The 20,861-nt window shown below is 42.0% G+C and overlaps 2 protein-coding genes across 2 annotated transcripts in view; one reads left to right on the top strand and one right to left on the bottom strand.

The window, feature by feature from the left end:
• Positions 1-20,861, bottom strand: part of LOC129431307 (uncharacterized protein C1orf87 homolog) — a 66,269-nt gene that overhangs the window by 4,397 nt on the left and 41,011 nt on the right. The window lies entirely within an intron of this gene.
• Positions 11,688-20,471, top strand: LOC141369332 (cytochrome P450 2B4-like). Its single transcript, XM_073875551.1, has 9 exons — positions 11,688-11,915; positions 17,220-17,379; positions 17,639-17,788; positions 17,992-18,155; positions 18,879-19,052; positions 19,176-19,317; positions 19,462-19,649; positions 19,783-19,924; positions 20,028-20,471. The coding sequence occupies exons 1-9, from the start codon at positions 11,700-11,702 to the stop codon at positions 20,216-20,218; spliced, it is 1,527 nt and encodes a 508-aa protein (XP_073731652.1). The 5' UTR covers positions 11,688-11,699; the 3' UTR covers positions 20,219-20,471.

The following is a 20,861-nucleotide window of genomic DNA, read 5'->3' as shown; positions in this document are numbered from 1 at the left end:
AATAAACTCATACAGGTGTAGATCAACACGACAATGACAGAGTTTTCCTTTTTGTGTGAACTATTAATTAAAGGTAACAACACTGACAAAATAACATGCAACTAATGGTAAATAACATTTATGAATCCATTTGATGTAAGAAAGAAGAAATATTAATAAACATCTGCAGTTCCTTTTAAAACATAATGAGATAAAAATGCTATGACACAGAGTTCCCACAGGCCATTGAATTTCTGGAATACCATGGAATTTTTAAAGTCTTTCAAGACATTTAAAGTCAGGGAAATTTATATTTTTTGTCCAAGTCATGGAATATCAGAGATTTTTGTTTGTTGCTTTACATTTTAGGTTTCATTTCTTAAAATGTATTCCACTTGTTAACTTGTAACGTTGTAAATACTATTTCCAGGTCCAAGCATCCGCTGACTAGTTTAAACAGCTGTTTACTGGCACTGTTTATTAATTTCATGTATTTAGGATACATTTTTATAAACTTACAGTGTGCACTTCACGGTATCCCAGACATAAGTCACGGTAATTCAACTTTTTAGTCAGTGAAATTCAGTGAAAAGTCAGGGAATTTGACATTTGAATTAAAGTGACAGAAATAACATATTTACAATATCAAAATTTCCACAAGATTCATCTGGATCTCCGGGGATCTACCTGCTCCGGTTTGTTAGCATCACTGAAGGATTTAAAGATACAGGAGAGTGATGTGAGCTTCATAGGAATCTTCTGTTTCAGGAGGAGATATGTAAGTTCTGACTGATGAATGATTCCTGAATGTGACGGGTCAAGATCCAGTTTCTTCTCAATGTTTTGGATTATATGTGAATCCAGACCGTGCAGTTCCTCATAGATGGCAGAGAGGAGACAGCTCTCTGGATTTGTTTTCATTAGCATATCTGTCTGAAGAAGGATTATTTTGGTTTAAAGGGGACATTTCACAAGATTTTTTAAGATGGAAAATAAATCTTTGGTGTCCCCAGAGTACATATGTGAAGGTTTAGCTCAAAATATCATATAGATAATTTATTATAACATGTTAAAATTCCCACTTTGTAGCAAAAATGTGGCGTTTTTGGGTGTGTCCTTTAAAATGCAAATGAGCTGATCTCTGCAGTAAATGGCGGTGCCGTGGTTGGATAGTACAGATTAAGGGGCCGTATTAACAAGAGCCAAATTTCACATTGTTTGCAGTGAATGGTTTACCCAAACTAAGTAACTGGGTTGATCTTTTTCACATTTTCAAGGTTGATGGCATCGCTGGGCACCCAATTATAGCATTTAAACATGGAAAAAGTCAGATTTTCATGATATCCCCTTTAAGGAGACTATCGAGCAGTTGGTAGCTTCTTAAAGAACATAAGTATGAGATAATATACAATCAGATGATTATAAATAGTAGGAACCTGACACAAAGCAGCCTGCATGAGCTTTTCTTACCGGATAACTACATTTTCTTGCTATTTAGCAAATAAATACACAAATGGACATCAAAACACAGTTTGTGTAAAGGAAGAGAGGTTAAACTGATATAAGAGACATTAAAGTTGGATAGCTGCATGTGTAGAAATGTGATACATGTGTCAAGAGTTGTTTTGTGTTGGTCACGTTGGTCTTCAGATGTATGTAGGATCCAGAGCGATCTCCACATGCTGCTGTCACACACTGTCTGTCTGGATCCTGGAAAGTGAAGAACATGATTTTATTATTTATAGAAAATGGATTTCTTCTGGAGGCAGTTCCTTAAAGAGGTAAATTATTTGGTGCTTGTGTTATATGTCACTTTAAGTATTTGTCACTTTAAGTATTGGTTTATAAAAAAAAAGATACAATAGTTATTCTTTTATATTTTCTAAAATTTAACCAATTGTCACCTGACGTTGGGGTTAGAGTTTGTTTAAGTAAGGATGTCATTTTATGTAAATCTAACCCTAAACCGAAGCGACAATGGTAAGAAATTAGGACAAAAAAGTTGAGTAACCAATACGTGACAGTGACACAAACAGAAAACATGCATAAACACGGCAAAGCGTGACATTTTCACGCTGGTCCATGTGTGAAATAGTCACGCAATTTCGTGATACTGGGTTGGTATATACACATAAAGAGCTCTGATGTGTTTTCTTGTAAAAGAGCATTTTTTATTTGCCAACAAAGCAGTTTTTTCTGAATGGCCTGAGGCCAGGATTAAATGTGCCATAGAATGTAAAACTGTATTTACCTAGGCATAGATGAATAATACAAGCTCTGTTCATATAAACACGATTGTTTCCTCATTCTTATGCAAACCTTATGCATGCAAAACAGCGCTGGAAAACAGACCAATCTCAACAAAACACCAACTGTGACGTAACGTTACTGTCGAGATGCACGCCCCAAACATTAAATTACACATTAAATAAATTACAATGTTATTACAATGCTAAAAACAAAGTTGTGACTGCTGAGTTAGCGCTATATGCTAGTTAATGCTATATGCTAGCGTTTAGGCTAAAGTTCTACTATTGACGTTACAGTTACATTTTGCAGGTCCATACTGAAAAAAACACAAACACTCAAAAACATCCAGTAACTATCTCCAAACAATTGATTATTCCTTAAAAATATATATTTTCATCTGATACAGACTCAAACATAAGATCTGTTTACAAACACACAGAGCTACTGAAGCAGAAACAGCCAATCAGAACAGAGCTCAACATTATTATTCATGACCCTTTCAAATAAGGTAATAAATTATCATTTCATTCTAAAGGCAAATCCTAGGGTTGTAAATGGACATACTGTAAACCCGTCTCTGGATATTTTTTTGCCACATACCTTTTGTAGATATTAGAGAACAATTTAACAGATTATTACAATGCATTCTTTGGCACCTTTAAAGGCACACAAGGCAAGTCTGAGTATTATTTCTCTACTAGCTCCCCCTAGTGTCTGGGAGTAAATGCTTTCTATATCTGAGACTTTACGAGACTGAAGGACACCGGGTCGGATACAGCGAACTTGCAAGTGGGGTATTCTTCCTACAGACGGTAGGGGCGGGCTAGAGAGTCTTCATTCGTCATAATGAGTTATTTAACCATATACCGACTTACGAAGATGATTTATTAACATAAAAATGCTGCCTTGTGTCCCTTTAAGCAGATTTGAAGCAAAAGTATTTGACGAACCAATAATATGTGCCGAGAGCATTTTGGTAATATCATTATCTCATTTTTGGTGGAGGTGGCGTTAAGCGGCTTTTGCTTCTGAGCTCCTCAAATAAAGCTAAGAGAATATATTTAAATAGTAGATATTGTATTTGAAATGTGTGGTGTTTATGTTGTTTATAATCTGTCATATACCTGTTTGATGGAAGCCACCAGGTTGTTTGTGTGTTCTTCTGCTCTCAAAAGCTCAAAATCTGAAGATGATTTTCTGCCTAAATCTTCTTGAGTATCTTTGGTATGAAGACTTTGTTTCTCCTCTGAGCTGTTTGTTGCATCATCTGTTGGACTATAAAACAGAACATCCAATATCAGACAATGTATGTTGCTTTCCATTGTGTTTGTGATTTTTATTAATACACGTTGTTAAAAATCTGACCAGAAGTCTTTAAATCATACAAAACCACAACATATTAAAATGTTTATTATAAAACGGCTCGTTCTGGTTCTTCATTCTGATTGGTTGAAACGCTTTCTAAGCCGTGATAAAATACCCCGGTAAACCCACGGTTCAGACCGCATCACAAGTATCACTGCGCCACTGTTGCTGCGTATTGATTTATGAAAATAAACACCACAGTCTTTAATCATTTTTTTATTTTTCTACCTTTGCACAATTATGGCGATATCCAGATAATTGTCAATAAATAAAACATTTCATCAATAAAGAGAAAACGTTCTCTGAAGTTTTTTTTGTCTTATTAATATTTCCGCTATTATCCACTAGAGGGCAATCTTACCCAACTTAAACACTGAGGCATTCACTCGACACAACAGTGTTGTGGTGGATTTAGCGTGACGTGTGTTTTGATCAGGCTCTGAATCTGATCTCTAAGTTCCTCACAAAAATGGAATTATCTCCGCATTTAGCTGAAAATTTGAGAGGTGATAACTGATAAGACAACAAATGAAGGTAGGATGAAACGTTTTTTGATGTTGTTGGAAAGCGGATTTCATTTGATATCTTATGTTTATTTAAAGAAGATCATTTTTCTGTAAGGCATTCAACTAAAACTGGGTGGCAACTTAAAAAAAAACGCTGATGGGGAAAAAGTTAAGCATGCTTACAAACATATTTGATCATCACTTCAACAGTTGCACGATATAAATGTTAATGTATAAATTAAATGAATGTTGATTTATAAAATAAACACCACAGTCTTTAATCATATTTTCATTGTGCCTTTGCTGCGTCTCTGTTGTTTGTGAACTGCGCTCTGTTGCAGCCACACTTGATTCTGAGGAACTACTTTGTTTGGCGGAAGAGTAATATTTATACTAATATAATTACAACTTATTTGTGTTTTATTTTATAAAATCCCGCTAACTTTATGCATATGAAGTAACCGTTTTATAAACGCAGTGAACCCCTCGAGGCGTTGGGCCACCAGTGCACTTTATAACAGCCAAGGGGGTTCAGGCACTCCGCTTCGCGTCGTGCCTAACAACGCCCCTTAGCTGTGATAAAATGCACCGGCAACCCACTGCTTCTTGGGGTTTATTGCTTTATTTTTTAACTGCATCAGTAAAATTTCTAATTTGTTTTCCACCGATGATCTTCACCACCAGCTGCGGCATGACTCTCTTTACTGCAGATTTCTGTACAGACATGACAGAGATGCACATAGTTAATAAACACATGCATGTTTTCAGTGTTTTACAAGTCAACTTTAATTTTTTTATCTTGACTAGTGATGAGTTGCTGTAACTTATTAAATAAAGTTGAATTAACTTAACTTTTTTCAACTTACAGCAACTCATCACTAGTCAAGATAAAAGATTTTGAGTTGATATGATTTGTAAATCCAAGTTGATTATACTTAAGTGCAAAGACAGATATAGGCTTACATACACATGCACATTCGTGTAGATCAGATGAAAGACTGACTTACCCACTATCACTGAATCTTTGTTGGTTATTTCAGGGCAGTAAAGCAACTCTAGACCCAACACTCCTGAAATGATACGAGCTTAAAAGACACCTGTTAAGATCTGGAGAAGAAACCTCAACAAATAAGAGTATACAGTCGGGCTCTTGGGACTCGGGGTAATCTCAACTGATCCATGGTTACCAGAACAAACCAAACCCTCTGAACCAGTTCAGTTCACTTCTGCATATACAGATAAGAGTGATTTATTAGTCACATTCATAACAGCGATAAATATCACAAACTGTCTTCTGAAACTGTAAACACATTTAAGTTATTACTTTGTATTTCTTTTATTGTTATTGCATTTGTTGTTGATGGTGGGCTCTTAGAAAATCCAGTATGTAACAGCTGTATGATGCAACCATGCTGAACTCCTTTTCAATGCTCTGGAAACCATCAAAGAATACACTGTAAAAAATGCTGCAATGCAAGTTAAATCAAATTGCTTATGCAAATTAATTTAACCTACTATTTTGTGTTTTTGAGCAGTATATAGCTGACATAACTTATAAGTGTCAGGAGAGCCACGAGAGTTTGGTTTTATATTTATTTTTTATTGTGATGGCAGAGTTCTGACAGTCTCTTGTTTCATGTGGAGGCCATGCCTTGTTTATTGTGGCATGTGCCTCTGGTGTCTCGTCTCTAGTCCCCGCCCCCTTGTTCTCCCTGTTAATTATTCATTATTGGTTCATCCTGTGCACCTGTGTCACCCTCGTTAAGTTTCCCTATTTAAGCTCCCCTTGTCTCTTGTCTAGTGCTGGATCATTGTGTTCATTTGTGCCCTGTTGCTGTTTGCCATGTTGTTCTTGAGTTTAGTTTAGTCTTGTTAATCAAGTTGTGTATGTATTTGATATATCATGTTTAATGTTGAGTTTTGCCCCCTCGTGGGCTTTTGTTTTCTTGTCGTGTCAATAAATGTTCTTTGTTCACTCCCTGACATCGTCTGCGCTTGGGTTCTCTTGTCTCCCGTCTCATATACTGACAATAAGCAAGTTGAAGAAACTACCGCTCCAGTGTTTACGCGTAGTGATGGAGACGAGACTGCCTATGCCGAGTCTGAGTCAAGACCGAGTCTTTGAAGGGTCGAGACAGAGTCAAGACCAAGTCTGTTTGTTTTCAAATAAAGTCAAGTCCAAGTCAAGACCGAGTCTTTGAGGAAGCAAGTCTGAGTCGAGGCCGAGTCCTTTAGGAGTCGAGACCAAGACCATAAAAACATGTCAGTTTTCATTTTCATGATTTAATATCACCCCAGTTAATAATCAACAGTTACAGACTTAGCTAGATTGGGAATTGTTTAGAGGCGCAGTCATAACGTCTTAATATGGACTATGCTTTTACTATCATTAAAAAAATCCCTTTCACGTACATCATCTTCTGCCTATTTTTCTAAAGATAAATAAATAGCTTTAAAGGCAGTGTGTCTTTACATTGCACCATGGGATGTCATTTTCAAATAATGCCCGTCAACATTGCATTTCACTATTATTGTTATGTTTTGTTTGGTTTTTTATATGAACATAAAAAATGTGTTGGTCTCGAGGACTCATTCTGAAATTACGAGTCCTCCTCCTCCCACTGTGATCCGAGACGGAGTCAAGACCAAGTATTTGAAGGAACAAGTCTCGGACTTGGACTCGAGTACTACATCACTATTTACAAGTGTAGAGAAAGAGGAGCATTTTGATGTTGTTGTATGTGAAATGATACTAATTCATGTCTTTGTGTCAGTTAATTGTTTAAAATGGTCTGCAAGTGTACGTTTCACATATGTAACGTGTGACCTTTCACCATGATTATGTAATACGTAAGGTCGTACTGCCGCATCACACGGCTAATGCAAGATGAGAAGTTGTGGTTTAAAAGTATTTTATTTTTTCAAAAATGGGTCACTAAATTCCCCTATATGGAGAAAAATTCTGGAATGTTTTCCTCAAAAATCTAATTTCTTCTCGACTCAACAAAGAAAGACAAAAACATCTTATGACACAAGGGATTAATTCTTGAAATGCTTATTCTGTAAAATACTAACATTACTGATATCAAATAGTGGCAGACTGTGTATTTATTTATTTTATTTAACCATTATTTTCCAGGAAGGTCCCATTGGGATTAAAAGAAATCTCTTTTTCCAGGGAGTCCTGGCCATGATGGCCATATTAAAGTACTAAACATTCTTTGATTTCCCCTCAATAACATTTAAGAGTAAAAAACACTGCACCAGTGTACTGTTCTGTGTTTAGTAGATTTTAGGGGTGGAGACAAAATTTATTTTTTACTGTGTGTAAAACTGTTGTAGGACTGGTGTGAGTTATCTGATCATGTGACTGTCTGCTCCTGTTATTACATAAACACCTGTTCACTTTCCAGAGTCTTAAAAGATGTAACTCTACAAGCACACAAAGGCCTGACACTGTAGATAGAGTTGTGTTAGTCGTGCAATACAACACAGTCAAAGGGCAGGCAAACAAATCCAGTAAGCAATGAGACAGTCCAGCCAGGCAAACAGAGCAAAAATGTAATCCAGAAACAGTAATCCGATGATACAGGAACAATGGTCAATGAACACATTAACACTGACAATACTTCGCAACATGAACATGGTGGATTAATGGTTTAAATATATATGATAGGGTGACCATATGTGCCATTTTTCCGGGACATATCCTGGCCAGGATTTTGAAAGTCATATTTGTCGACCGCATAGACCCCTTCAATGTTTGTAAACATCGAACCCCTAGGTTAGGTGTGCGTGCAGCATGGGGTCATAAAAATGGAGCGGCAAATAAAAACTGATCATAATACAGGCTTTCTAATTTAATCTAACAGGGCTGATAAATGATGACTTACCTAAAATGAAGTTAGCACTACAAACACAAGCCTCTTTGATCTTTGAATTGTCCCAGTGTGCACGTTTAATTGCTTGCAACCACATGTCGCTTATTTTTTTATGGATGAGATCCTGCAAGATACTGAAAAACTTAACTGCAGAGCTGGTGCAATTTTCACAGCCCACGACGCAACATGTAGGTGACAATACTCTTTGGATTCAACCAAACAATACGCAACTCAATTTGATAGAATTATTTTTCTGACCCCGACATGCGCAGTGCGAATTCTCCTGTGACGTGAACTGTGAAGGGGCTCATACCTCATCAATGTTTATTATTTCAGGTTCTATTTCAGAAAAGCAACCATTATATTTCAAGGTAAGAATGAAACTACAATGATTGTATATGTTTTTAACTGAAGTGTGAGGACCTTGTAGATGTATGCGGTCCACAAATATAACTTTCGGAAAGACGAACACGAAATCCTGTCAAGGACGCAAGGCTGCAGCCTCCAGATGCATACGTCATTAAGACGAGACTTCAAGTCATCAAGTCTTTTTCTAGACTATAACAATTATAAACTTGATTGACTTTTGTTAATTGTAAATTGTTGTAATATGCTTACGACTTACGAATGTAATGCTCAGTTAACTTAAATAAACCAGGTTTAATGACGTCTGCAACCTGCAAATGCAACCTCCTGGCACACTCTGAACTGGTGTACTTCCGCAGAGTCCAAATTTGATGACATCATGAGCCGTGTTTGCACTATCGGGCTTCACGCGGGCGTGCCAGTGCCTGCTGAGGCCTGTGGCGTTTGCATTGTCACTTCCGGGGCATGATCGTGCTTCACTGGTGCTTCGTTGGTGCTTAAGGCCCGGCTTTTCTGGCCCGCCGAAATCGTTGGGCCTGAGCGGGCTTCTCGGGGCTAGGGAGTGGTAAAGGTCAAAGGCGGAGTTTATCTGAGTCTCTGGCAAGATGTGCATCCATCTGTCTGCAGATTTAAAACTTTAAAAATAACCGGGATCACCAGTAATTTACTGTTTCACGGAAGATGCCTGCTATGTTTGTACTTCGGACTGAAGAAAATTATCTGCATATGTAAAAAACAAACACGCGTTACAACGCCAAACTCGCCATGCTAAGGATCCGGCGCACACCGCTACCGGTTCGGGAGAAGTTTATAAAGTTTCGGGCACAGAACAAAGTGTTTAAAGTGCAACAGTGCTGAGAAATTAAAGATGTGTGCTGAATCATCATTTCATCGTCCATGTATTAAAGAAGCGATCGAGTCACGATGGTATCTACAGTCGGTGAGTTAACATGCTACATAACGTTTGCATACAAAACACTTAAAATACAAATACAAATGCTACATTACGTTTGCATACAAAACACTTAAAATACAAATAATGATTGCAGAAGTGTCTTACATGGGTGTTTGTTGTGTTTTTTGTGTTATAGTGTCATCTCTGTTGAATTTTTTAGTCAGCCCTTAGAAAAAGTAACCATGGTTTTATTATAGTCATAGCCATGCTTTCTGGTATTTTGGAGATTAAGTAAACTGATATTTGAATGTAGCAAACTTTAAATGTCGGTATACTGTATGTGTATTTACAAACCCTTTATACAAAACGTCACATGTGCTGCTTTCTTTTGTGTCCGTTTTACAGAAAAATGCCAACGTAAAGCTTTCAGTTTGTCATACAGGAGTTTTTATTTTGTATATGAGAGATGATACAGCAACAGATGAAAGAGTAGGTGATGAAACGAAGATGATGATGATAAGACGACAGGAGCCATGGATGTTGAAATCCGTCCGGAGGAGATGTCTTTAAATACACCTGTTTGTGCACTGATATAAACTTCATATGTAAATAAAGTACCGCGTTATTATTACTACGACTGCTTGTCAGTTTATTGAAAATGATTGCTTAATAAGGATCACATCTGAAACACAGAAATGGGGATGCAACAAAATGGTAAATATAACCATCATTAACTTAACCACTGTAACATAGCTTTTTAAATACGTGTGTATATTCAGAGTTGATTCTTAACGAGTACATTTTCTAATGATTTCTCAAACGTTTTGATTTTTGAGATGCAAGTAAAGTGATTTTCAGTCCTATTCAGCTATTCGAGGCAGTTCTTTATAGACAAAAGTATTTATTGATTGACACATTATTGAAATAGCTATTAGACAGTTACCTTGTGTTTCATGTGATGCTAACGTTTTCATGATTAAAGATATCTTATAATGTGCAAGTATGTTTACATCACCATAGAACTATAATTACAAACGTAACGTTACATATTTAGACACACGTGCATACCTGTATTTTAAAATAAGATTATTTTACATAAATGTAAAACTAGGACTCGTTATATTCTTTAAAATATTGTGTATATAGTATAATGACACATTAGGTAGATGAACGCTTTATTAGTAATGATCCTACTTCATAAAGTTTACTATTGCTTATTGATCTGATATTGTCTCGTCGTGAGATCGCTCGTGTGCAGCCAACATAAACTTCAAGAGTAACACCGGGGATGGAGCAAACATCTCTATCTTCTCATCTTGGCTTTCACCGTGCAAACAGCCGCCTCAGTTATGTTCTTTATGTTTGTTGTATGATGATGCGATCTCACTCCCGTCTCCTGTCAGATTGAAGTGACTTCCTCACGGTAAAACAGGCGGAGTTGTGTGACGTTTCATCCAGGTAGGCGTATTAAGGGCGGGGTTTTCTGAAGCGCTGCGGTGCTATTGGCTTGACAATGCAAACGCGTCGTGATTTTGGCTACACAGCTGGAGGTCTGAGGCTATTGGCTCCGTGAGGCCCGTTTGAAGCCCTGACTCGCACAGGCCCGATAGTGCAAAAGCGGCTATGGAGTGCAGACCCTAGGGACCCTTGACGTGAGTCCACGAGGGTGCACCAGAGTCGCATTGCCCATCAGTGTGAACTCCTCTCATGTGTTGTCTGATTCGTCTGATTGCTCTTTCGCAAGGACTTCTGGGTTGGTAAAGTGTGTGAAGCCTGCAGCAGCTTGTGCTTCGCTGAAGACCACAGCAAGGATGCAAAGGGGGTGCTGAAAAGCATACTTCGGAGCGTAAAAATGACAGATGGGACACCCTACGGACTAGTCGACTAAGCGAGCACATGCAATTTAAGGCCACAAGACCGAAAGTCCACATAGAAAAGATCATAGTGTAAAAAGTCCAGTTTGGGGAGAGGGTGCCACCTGGTGGTGGGATGAATGAGAACACTCCCATTTATTGGTTGCCGTTTCCTAGTCCAAAGGCTGCAGCATCAGGTCGTCTCATTTGCAGGCTGCATACCTCACCACATCCATTATAAAATTGATTAGTATTCTTAGTTCATCGTAAATTGTTGTTTTGAGGTTTAGTGAGGTGAGAGAGTCAATCATTTATTCATTAAAGTCATCAGCATGTTTTCATCGCTGCAGATTTCTGTACTTAAAAAACATTTCTGAACTGCAATTTCTTAAACCTCTGACTTTGATGTGTATAGTTCATCATGTTTATACATTACATTTATATATTTTATATTATTTTATAGTTGATGTATAAAAAGTTGCTCATAGAAACATGAATGCTAGGAAAGAGTTAACAAAACAAGATGAGTTTTTACTTCCTCTCTATCATTGTCTCCACCCTCTTCTTCTGGAGCTTTGTTAAGTACAGCGGTCGTGTTGAGTTTATGTTTTATGAATCTGCAGCAATGGGGACCGCTGCAATGATTTTCGACCTGAACTCTGTGATGATGGCTTTGGTTCTGGGTTTAATCTTTCTGGTTCTGTTTGAGATGATGAGGATTCATTTCACCACAGCCCGAAATCCACCTGGACCCACACCTTTCCCTTTTGTGGGAACTATACCTTATGTTATAAAGGACCCAATGGGATCTATCAGATCAGTGAGTATTTCCTGTCTTATTGGTTATATTTTATTTTCCTCCATTTAAATCACCTTCTGAAATTAGATGTTTTTTTTTTATTCTGAAATATACAGCAGATATGTGTAAATAGTTTTTTCTAGGGCACGTTTTTATTTTAAATAAGGATTAACCTAAACCCTAGCAGTGAAACGTCTCGGTTACGGATGTAACCCTCGTTCCCTGAAGGAGGGAACGGAGACGTCACGTCGTGACCGACGAATTGGGAACTCGCTTAGAGACCAATCTGCTTCGAATACTACTAAAACGCCAATGAACTTGGCATTGAGATATTTGCATAATGCTGGCGCCGCCCCGCCAGGTGCATATATAAGCCGCACGTGCAAATAAGGAAATCAGCTTCTATTCGCTGAGAAAGCCGGAAGTGACAGGCCTTAACAGCAGGTGGCAGCACCTGTGGCGACGGGACGTGACGTCTCCGTTCCCTCCTTCAGGGAACGAGGGTTACATCCGTAACCGAGACGTTCCCTTTCAGTCGGTCACTACGACGTCACATCGTGACCGACGAATTGGGAATCCCTACCTAAACGCCACTAGGGGCTGACCTCTTCCAGTGTCTGCAAAAACCCTCCAAAATCCCTCGGGGAATGGAGAAAAAGATAAGGCAGAAGGCTGGGCACTAGATGTTCCTTTAACCCTACAGAAGTGCCAGCGACTGGGAAGCGCCCTACCAGAGCGGGATAGGAACGCTGCGGAAGCCACCGCCCCTCTTAAGGGCTAATGGTGGACTAATAAACAGTAATAAGGACAGCCGTGGCTGTGTAAGCAAAGCAGTGCTCTGCTAAGGGAAATGTGGGCTAGTAGGATTAACCCCACGGAAAATACTCACAAAGGAACCCGATGGGACCCAATGTGGGGCCCAAGCCAAACACGTAGGTTCGTAAGAATACAGCTAGTGAAAGGCTGACAGCCAATGCTCCGCAACAAAGGCTGTCAAGGCAGTGGAGAAAGAGCAATTCAAACCATTACGCATTTTGCTCTGATGGATACTGAAACTCAATTTGGAGCCTCAGTCGGAGGCTGCAAGCCGACTTGCGAGTCTGCTCTCCGTGCCCTCCCTGGTGAGGAAAGAACACGAGAGGATACAGGCTCAATACAAACACTGTAAAATCTAATGAACGTATTAGGTGTCGCCCAACCAGCAGCTCTACAGATGTCTGTTAGCGAGGAACCACGAGCTAAAGCCCAAGATGAGGCAACACTCCGTGTGGAGTGCGCTCTCAAATTAAAGGGGCAAGGAATGCCCTGCAGATTATAAGCCAGGGCGATAGTATCAACTATCCAATGAGACATCCTCTGCTTAGTGACAGCTTTCCCTTTCTGCTGACCACCATAACAAACAAAGAGCTGGTCCGAGGTCCTGAAGCTTTGCGTGTGGTCCACGTAGAATCGCAGTGCGCGTACGGGGCACAACAAAGCCTCGGTTGGGTTTGCCTGCTCCAAAGGCAACGCTTGCAAGCTCACCACCTGATCTCTGAAGGGAGTGGTGGGAACTTTGGGCACGTAGCCTGGTCTGGGTCTCAATGTAACACTCGAGACAGCAGGACCAAACTGAAGGCACGAATCGTCAACAGAGAATGCATGTAAATCCCCTATTCTTTTTACTGAGGCCAATGCTAGCAGGGTCAGAGCTTTCATTGATAAAAGCTTCAGACTCGCAGACTGCAAAGGTTCGAATGGTGGACCCTGAAGTGCTTTCAGCACCATGGACAAGTCCCAGGGAGGAATAGAAGGGGGGCACGAGGGGTTTAGCCTGCGAGCACCTCTTAAAAATCTAATAACCAAATCATGCTGGCCAACTGATCTGCCGTTAATAAGTGAGTGATGAGCAGATATAGTGGCGAGATCAACTTTAATAGTGGAGGGTGACAGCCTACCGTCCAACCTATGTTGAAGATATAAAAGCACGATGTTAATAGGGCATTCTCTGGGGTCCTCGCGTTGCGAAGAGCATCAAGTGACGAAAAGGTTCCATTTAAACGCGTAAGCCCGTCTCGTAGACGGAGCTCGTGCGGCGTCGATAGTGTTAGATACCGCCTGGGGTAAATCACTTAAACCTTGTGCGCGCTCAACGACCAAACGTGGAGATTCCACAGGTCGGGGCGCGGGTGCCATAATGTGCCCACTCCCCGAGAAAGAAGGTCCTTTCTCAGGGGAATCCGCCAGGGAAGGGCTGTCGCGAGGAGCATTAGTTCCGGAAACCAATTCCTGGTCGTCCAATATGGGGCGATCATTAAAAGGCTCTCCTCGTCCTGCCTGACTTTGCACAGAGTCTGTGCTATTAGGCTCACTGGTGGGAACGCGTATTTGCGCATGCCCCGCGGCCAGCTGTGTGCCAGCGCATCCACGCCGAGGCTGCCCTCGGTTAGTGAATAAAACAGGCGACAATGGGTATCGTCCGGTGACGCAAATAGGTCTATCTGCGCACGACCGAACTTCCTCCAAATCAGCTGAACCGTCTGGGGGTGGAGTCGCCATTCGCCGGGGTGCGCAGCTCGGGAAAGCGCGTCTGCCGCTGTATTGAGCGAGCCCGGGATGTAAATGGCACGAAGGGACCTCAGATGCTTCTGACTACAAAAACTTTGTATTGATATGCCCGACCCTCGAACGCAAACCGGAGAAACGGTCCGTGACGAGGGAGAATGGACACATGAAAATACGCGTCTTTCAGGTCTATTGCTGCAAACCAATCTTGGGGGCGTATTGAATTGAAAATTTGCTTCGGTGTAATCATCCTGAAAGACCTCTTCTGAAGAGATTTGTTCAGGACACGCAAATCCAAAATCGGTCGTAACCCACCGCCTTTCTTGGGTACTATGAAATACGGGCTGTAAAAACCCGATCTCATCTCGGTAAGAGGGATCGGCTCGATCGCGTCCTTCGCCAATAGGACTTCGACCTCTGCACGCAGTACATGTGCATCGGACGTTTTCACCGTAGTGAAACGTACGCCCGAGAATTTGGGAGTGTGCCGGTTGAATTGAATTTCGTAACCGAGGCGGATCGTGCGTAAAACCCAACGAGACGGGCTGGGAAGCTGAAGCCAAGCCCCCAGGGACCGCACGAGAGGAATTAACGGCACTACCGGTGTACCCGCGGCGGGGCAGCGAAGCGAGACAGGCGGGACTGCCGGTGCGTCTGCCGTGACAGCATAAGCATCCACAGTATGTGTGTGTGTGACACTGACCTGAGCCCGCTGAGGGAGACGGTCGTCCGGCCTCCTCAGCGGAGGACGCAGACTCCGTAGCGGAGAACTCGAACTCCGCACGAGAGGAATTAACGGCACTACCGGTGTACCCGCGGCGGGGCAGCGAAGCGAGACAGGCAGGACTGCCGGTGCGTCTGCCGTGACAGCATAAGCATCCACAGTATGTGTGTGTGTGTGACACTTACCTGAGCCCGCTGAGGGAGACGGTCGTCCGGCCTCCTCAGCGGAGGACGCAGACTCCGTAGCGGAGAACTCGAACTCCTCAGAACACCCGCTGGCGATAGAGGAGAGGGAGGAAGAGCATCTGACTGCCCGCTCACATCTCTCTCAATCCTCTGGAGACCTAGAGAAGGAATAGGAATGCACTCTTTTTGTGGTTTTGTGGGTGCCGGCTGAGAAGCCGGCGGAACAGAAACAAAACGAAACCAAAGATTTTCCACCCGGCCCTCTACCGGTGGAAGGAGCGATGCCATCACCATCTCCCGCTGAGTGATCCCATCCAAATCCAGGTCGCCCGTCTCAGGGCCGCTTCGATTTCCGTTTACCCTCGGCGAGAAGCAGGCGGGGCAGCCGGCGCTGGAGGGCGAGATGCAGGTCGCTTGCGCCGGGGCATGATCTGAGCGATCGCCTCCGTCTGCTTCTGGGCGGCGGAGAACTGCTGGGCAAACGACTCCACCGACTCACCGAAGATGCCAGCCTGGGACACGGGAGCTTCCAAGAACTTGTTCTTCTCCGCATCCGACATGTCCGCCAGACATAGCCATAGATGGCGTTCCTGGACCACCATCGTGGACATCGCACGACCAATCGCCTGCGCTGTGACCTTAGTAGCGCGGAGAGCCAGATCCGTAGCGGCCCGGAGCTCCGAAAGGACGGGCGAGTCGTGTCCTCCCTCGTGCAGATCTCTCAAGGCTTTAGCTTGATGAACCTGCAGCAACGCCATTGCGTGCAGGGCTGAAGCCGCCTCTCCGCATGCTTGGTGGGCAGCCCCCGTTAAACCGGAAGACTGTCTGCAAGCACGGGAGGGGAGGGTTGGGCGGTCCTTCCAGGAGGGAGCGGTGGCCGGACACAACTGCATCGCGACCGCACGCTCCACGGGGGGATCCCCGTATAACCCTTAGCGGCTCCATCAGTGAGGGAGGTGAGGAGGGAGGGCTGAAACGGCCGTAATCTGGTAGAAAACGGCGACTTCCAGGTTCTAGTCAGCTCCTCGTGCACCTCGGGGAAGAATGGTACCGGCGGAGAGGGTTGTGAAACCCGGGCAGCTCCAAAGAACCAATCATCCAGGCGGGACGGTTCGGGCTGAGGGGGGTGAACCCACTCTAACCCTACGGTCTCCGCCGCTCGAGCGAGCATGTCCACCATCTCTGGATCAAACTCCGGCGTCACGACCCGTCCGGAGGGGGGAAGGACGTCAGGGTCTTCAGAGGGAGGGGGCCCACCCTCGGATGCTGCGGTTTCCGTGGACCCGGAGGGAGGCACGACAGATCCTACAGACAACATAGAACACGACGCTGAAGTCTCCATCGGCACATCAACCGGCTGTGGATGAGGAGGCTGAGAGCCGGAGGACGAATCCCCCGACCGGCTCAGCACAGTGATGCGGAGATCGTCCTTCGAGAGCTTCACGGCCGCTCCGTGGCTGCGTTCAGATGCTCAGTTGATGATGCGCACAGGGAAAGGCAACGCACACACTAAACTCAAAACAAAAAGATGCAGAGCCTGTGGAATACTGCGAAGCGTCCGCTGTGGTACTGCCAGTCCAACCAACTTCCGCAATCGATCCCAACAGAGTAAAGTAGCTTCTCAGTAGCAGATACTGCCAGCTTTCGAAGCGATAAAAAGCTGATTTCCTAATTTGCACGTGCGGCTTATATATGCACCTGGCGGGGCGGCGCCAGCATTATGCAAATATCTCAATGCCAAGTTCATTGGCGTTTTAGTAGTATTCGAAGCAGATTGGTCTCTCTAAGCGAGTTCCCAATTCGTCGGTCACGACGTGACGTCGTAGTGACCGACTGAAAGGGAACCAAACATTGTAACTTTTTTCCAATCAGCACAGTCGATATGGAGAGATGACAACCATGTACCTGGGAAGCAAACCCATAATAATTTTAAATACACTTCAGATCTCCAAGGAAGCACTGGTCCAAGAGGCTTCAACTTTTTATGGAATACCATATATACCTCTTTTGGAATGGTTTTCTAAAGGACTCGGTCAGTAAGACTTTGTTTGGAGGGTTGGGAAATGTAGATATCATGCTGTTATGCAAGACCTACTGTAAATTAAAAGCAATAAAGCTATTACATAACTTGTAAGCTACAGTAGATGTTACAGAATGTACCAATGGTGGGTGCTTCTATCCTTATAAGGGCAAACTATGGACTTTTTCATTGCACCCTTTGTTATGTCTCAGTCCATACACAGTTATTGTGTCCAGAGGAACATCATGAACATCTTCTCTGTCTTTCTCAGGTATATTAATGACGAATGGTCACTCATGGAGACAGCAGAGAAGGTTTGCTCTTCACACGCTCAGAAACTTTGGCCTGGGAAGGAGATCACTTGAAGAGCGTGTGTTAGATGAAGCCCATTATCTGGTTACTGAGATGCTCAAAGCAGAAGGTGTGAGATGTTTCTCCTCGATTCAGATTCATTCTTTAGTGTCTGGATGTAAACATGTCTACATTTAATTTTAAAAGTCATACAGCATCAATGTCTTGGGCGTAAACAGTTGCTTTTTCAGTATGTGTCAGGTTCCAATTGCACTGCTATAATAGTCTGTTGTGAATTTGATCTTTTCTTTTCTCACTTTGTCTTTATTAAAGGAATGGCATTTGATCCGCAGCACGCCTTACAGAATGCAGTTTCTAATATAATCTGTTCCATCATATTTGGAGATCGCTTTGAATATGATAACAAACGCTTTGCATACCTTCTGAACATTCTCAATGAGAACCTTATGCTGACAGGGTCTGCTTTAGGCAACCCAGTCTCACCCCATGGCGTCAATATTTGACGACACTTGACCATGCGTCAATATGTTGACGCGGAGGGTATACCTTTCGCGTCATTTTTTGACGAACTGGGGACTTCAATACTATTAAGTCCGTTGCATTCTCTTTCCTATTTTCTTACCATTTTCTACCATTTTCGCGTCGGTTTAGGGTTAGATTTACATAATGACATCCTTACCCAAACCTTTCCCTAACCCCAATGCCAGGCGACAACTGTTTAATTTCGCGTACCCAATAGTATTGAAGTCCCCAGCTCGTCAAAAAATGACGCGAAAGGTATACCCCCCGCGTCAACATATTGACGCATGGTCAAGTGTCGTCAAATATTGACGCCATGGGTGTGAGACCGTGTTACTTTAGGACAGGTACGATCAAGATTTAATCATTGTGAAGTTGACATTTATTTAATAATTTTATGTTACAATGGTTATGTTAAAACTAAAAATAATGTCCAATAAATTCCGGGGGGTCATTCACCAAATATTTTTAAGCAAAGTAAAAGATGAAAAGATGCTTAATTGATTTTGAGGTTGCATGCAAAATCCACTTGGCTCAAAAGTCCCCTCAGTTTGAATGGGCATGACGCCTCTTAATAAGTTGCACTTGTGTAAATAAAATGGTTAAACATTGATAATCTGTATTTGAGAAACACATTAAACGTGAGGGATCTTGATCTCATGAATGCTTCTCTGTTTTAGATTGTCACCTTTCTTCCCTTCCTCTTGCACTTCCCTGGACCTCACCGGAAGATCTTTCAGAACAACACTGAGTTACGGGATTTCATTCGTGAGGAAGTTAAAGAACACAGACAAACTTTGGATCCGGAAAACCCACGAGATTTCATTGATGCCTACCTGTTAGAGATAGAGAAAGTGAGATACTCTAGCACTTGAATCTCAAATCTTTCCTGTCATGAAACTATTTTTATTTAAACTACAGAAACCATATTGAGTTTAGCTATAGCTTTAGCAAACTAACATTATTTTTACCTTTAGCAAAAGTCACACGAGAACTCAACATTTCATGAGGAGAACATGGTTGTGTCAGCAGCCGATCTTTTCTTTGCTGGAACCGACACTACGGCGACCACCATCAGATGGGGACTCATCTTCTTGATGGACAACCCAGATGTACGAGGTACATTTATGACTCATTAATGGAAATAATGTAAGGTTTTTATAAAACAGATGATCTGTTTAGATCTTCAGTGTCTGACTTTATCTGCAGTTTAACTTATAAGATTTTCTGTCAATCTAGCTCATGTAATATGTTTTGTTACAGAGCGATGTCATAAGGAGATTGTTCAGGTGTTGGGTTATGATCGTCTGCCCAGCATGGATGACCGTGACAAACTTCCATATACATACGCCACTGTTCATGAGATTCAGCGCTGTGCCAACATTGTTCCTCTTGGTGTAGTTCATGAAACCACACAGCCAACCAAACTAAGAGGATATGACATTTCTAAGGTAATTAATGAATTAAAAATGCTGGGATTATAGAAGTTTGTGCAGTGAATCTTTTGGGCTGAAATGTGACCTGGACCTTGTAAGATTCCTCCCTAGATCTTTAGCTTATATTCATATCGACTCTCTTTCATAGGGAACTATGATCTTGACAAACTTCACAGAAATTTTCAGTGATAAGGAGCACTGGAAATGTCCGGACACTTTTAATCCAGAGAATTTCTTAGATGAGAACGGACATTTCTACAAACCTGAGGCATTCATCGTATTCTCAATGGGTGAGTTTTTCACTTGTGATTATAAACAGTTAAAATATTTGACTATAAGCAGAAGTTATTATGCTAAACTTGTATTTATTATGTGTTTATGTTAATCATTCAGGTCCGAGGGTTTGTCTCGGTGAGACCCTGGCAAGGACGGAGCTTTTCCTTTACTTTGTGTGTCTCCTACAGCGGATTAATTTCTCCTGGCCACCAAACTCACAGCATCCAGACATGGATGGTATTATTACCCCATTGAGACACCCTCACCCCTTCAAAATCATCTGTTGTAGCAGAGATGCCAATGACTGATCGTCAGTGACTCGACCCAACACACCAATAAATAGCTGAGGAACGCTGAAATCTGCATCCACATTAAGAATTAAAGCTGCTGCTCATAATCTACAAAAAACAAGGGAATTTGGGAGCAATCTCAAAATCATGGAGGGTCGAGGATTTATGTATTGTTTTTTTTTTCCTAAACATTCTTTGATTTTCCCTCAATAACATTTAAGAGTAAAATCACTACACCAGTTTATAGGTCATCATGTTTATACATTACTTATATATATATATATTATATATTTTATAGATGTATAAAAAGTTGCTCATAAATTCATCCTTCTTGTAATACCAGATGTTAAATAATCAACTTTGGGTTTGTTTATGAAGAAGATACTGTAAATCAATTCAACCTTATGGGCCCTATTTTAACAATCTGTAACGCAAGTGCGAAGCGCAAGTGACTTTGTGGGCGGATCTTGGGCGCTGTTGCTATTTTCCCGGTGGGAGAAATGACTATTGCGCGAGGCACAAATCAGTAAGAGGTTGGTCTGAAGTAGGTTCATTATTCATAGGTGTGGTTTGGGCGTAACGTCAAATAAACCAATCAGAACGCTATCCAACATTACCTTTAAACACAAGGGCGCAAGTTCCATGGCGGGTTGCTATTATA

This window comes from Misgurnus anguillicaudatus, chromosome 13 (genome assembly GCF_027580225.2).
Source record: "Misgurnus anguillicaudatus chromosome 13, ASM2758022v2, whole genome shotgun sequence".
Classification (NCBI taxonomy): domain Eukaryota; kingdom Metazoa; phylum Chordata; class Actinopteri; order Cypriniformes; family Cobitidae; genus Misgurnus; species Misgurnus anguillicaudatus.
The sequence above is the reverse complement of the archived record's forward strand: the minus strand, read 5'-3'. Positions and strand labels throughout refer to the sequence as shown.

Coding starts and splice junctions, on each gene's coding strand:
- LOC141369332 (XM_073875551.1), top strand. CDS start 11,700: ATGTTTTATGAATCTGCAGCAATGGGGACCGCTGCAATGATTTTCGAC. Junction 19,318..19,461: donor GGACAACCCAGATGTACGAG/GTACATTTATGA, acceptor GTTTTGTTACAG/AGCGATGTCATAAGGAGATT. Junction 19,650..19,782: donor GAGGATATGACATTTCTAAG/GTAATTAATGAA, acceptor TCTCTTTCATAG/GGAACTATGATCTTGACAAA.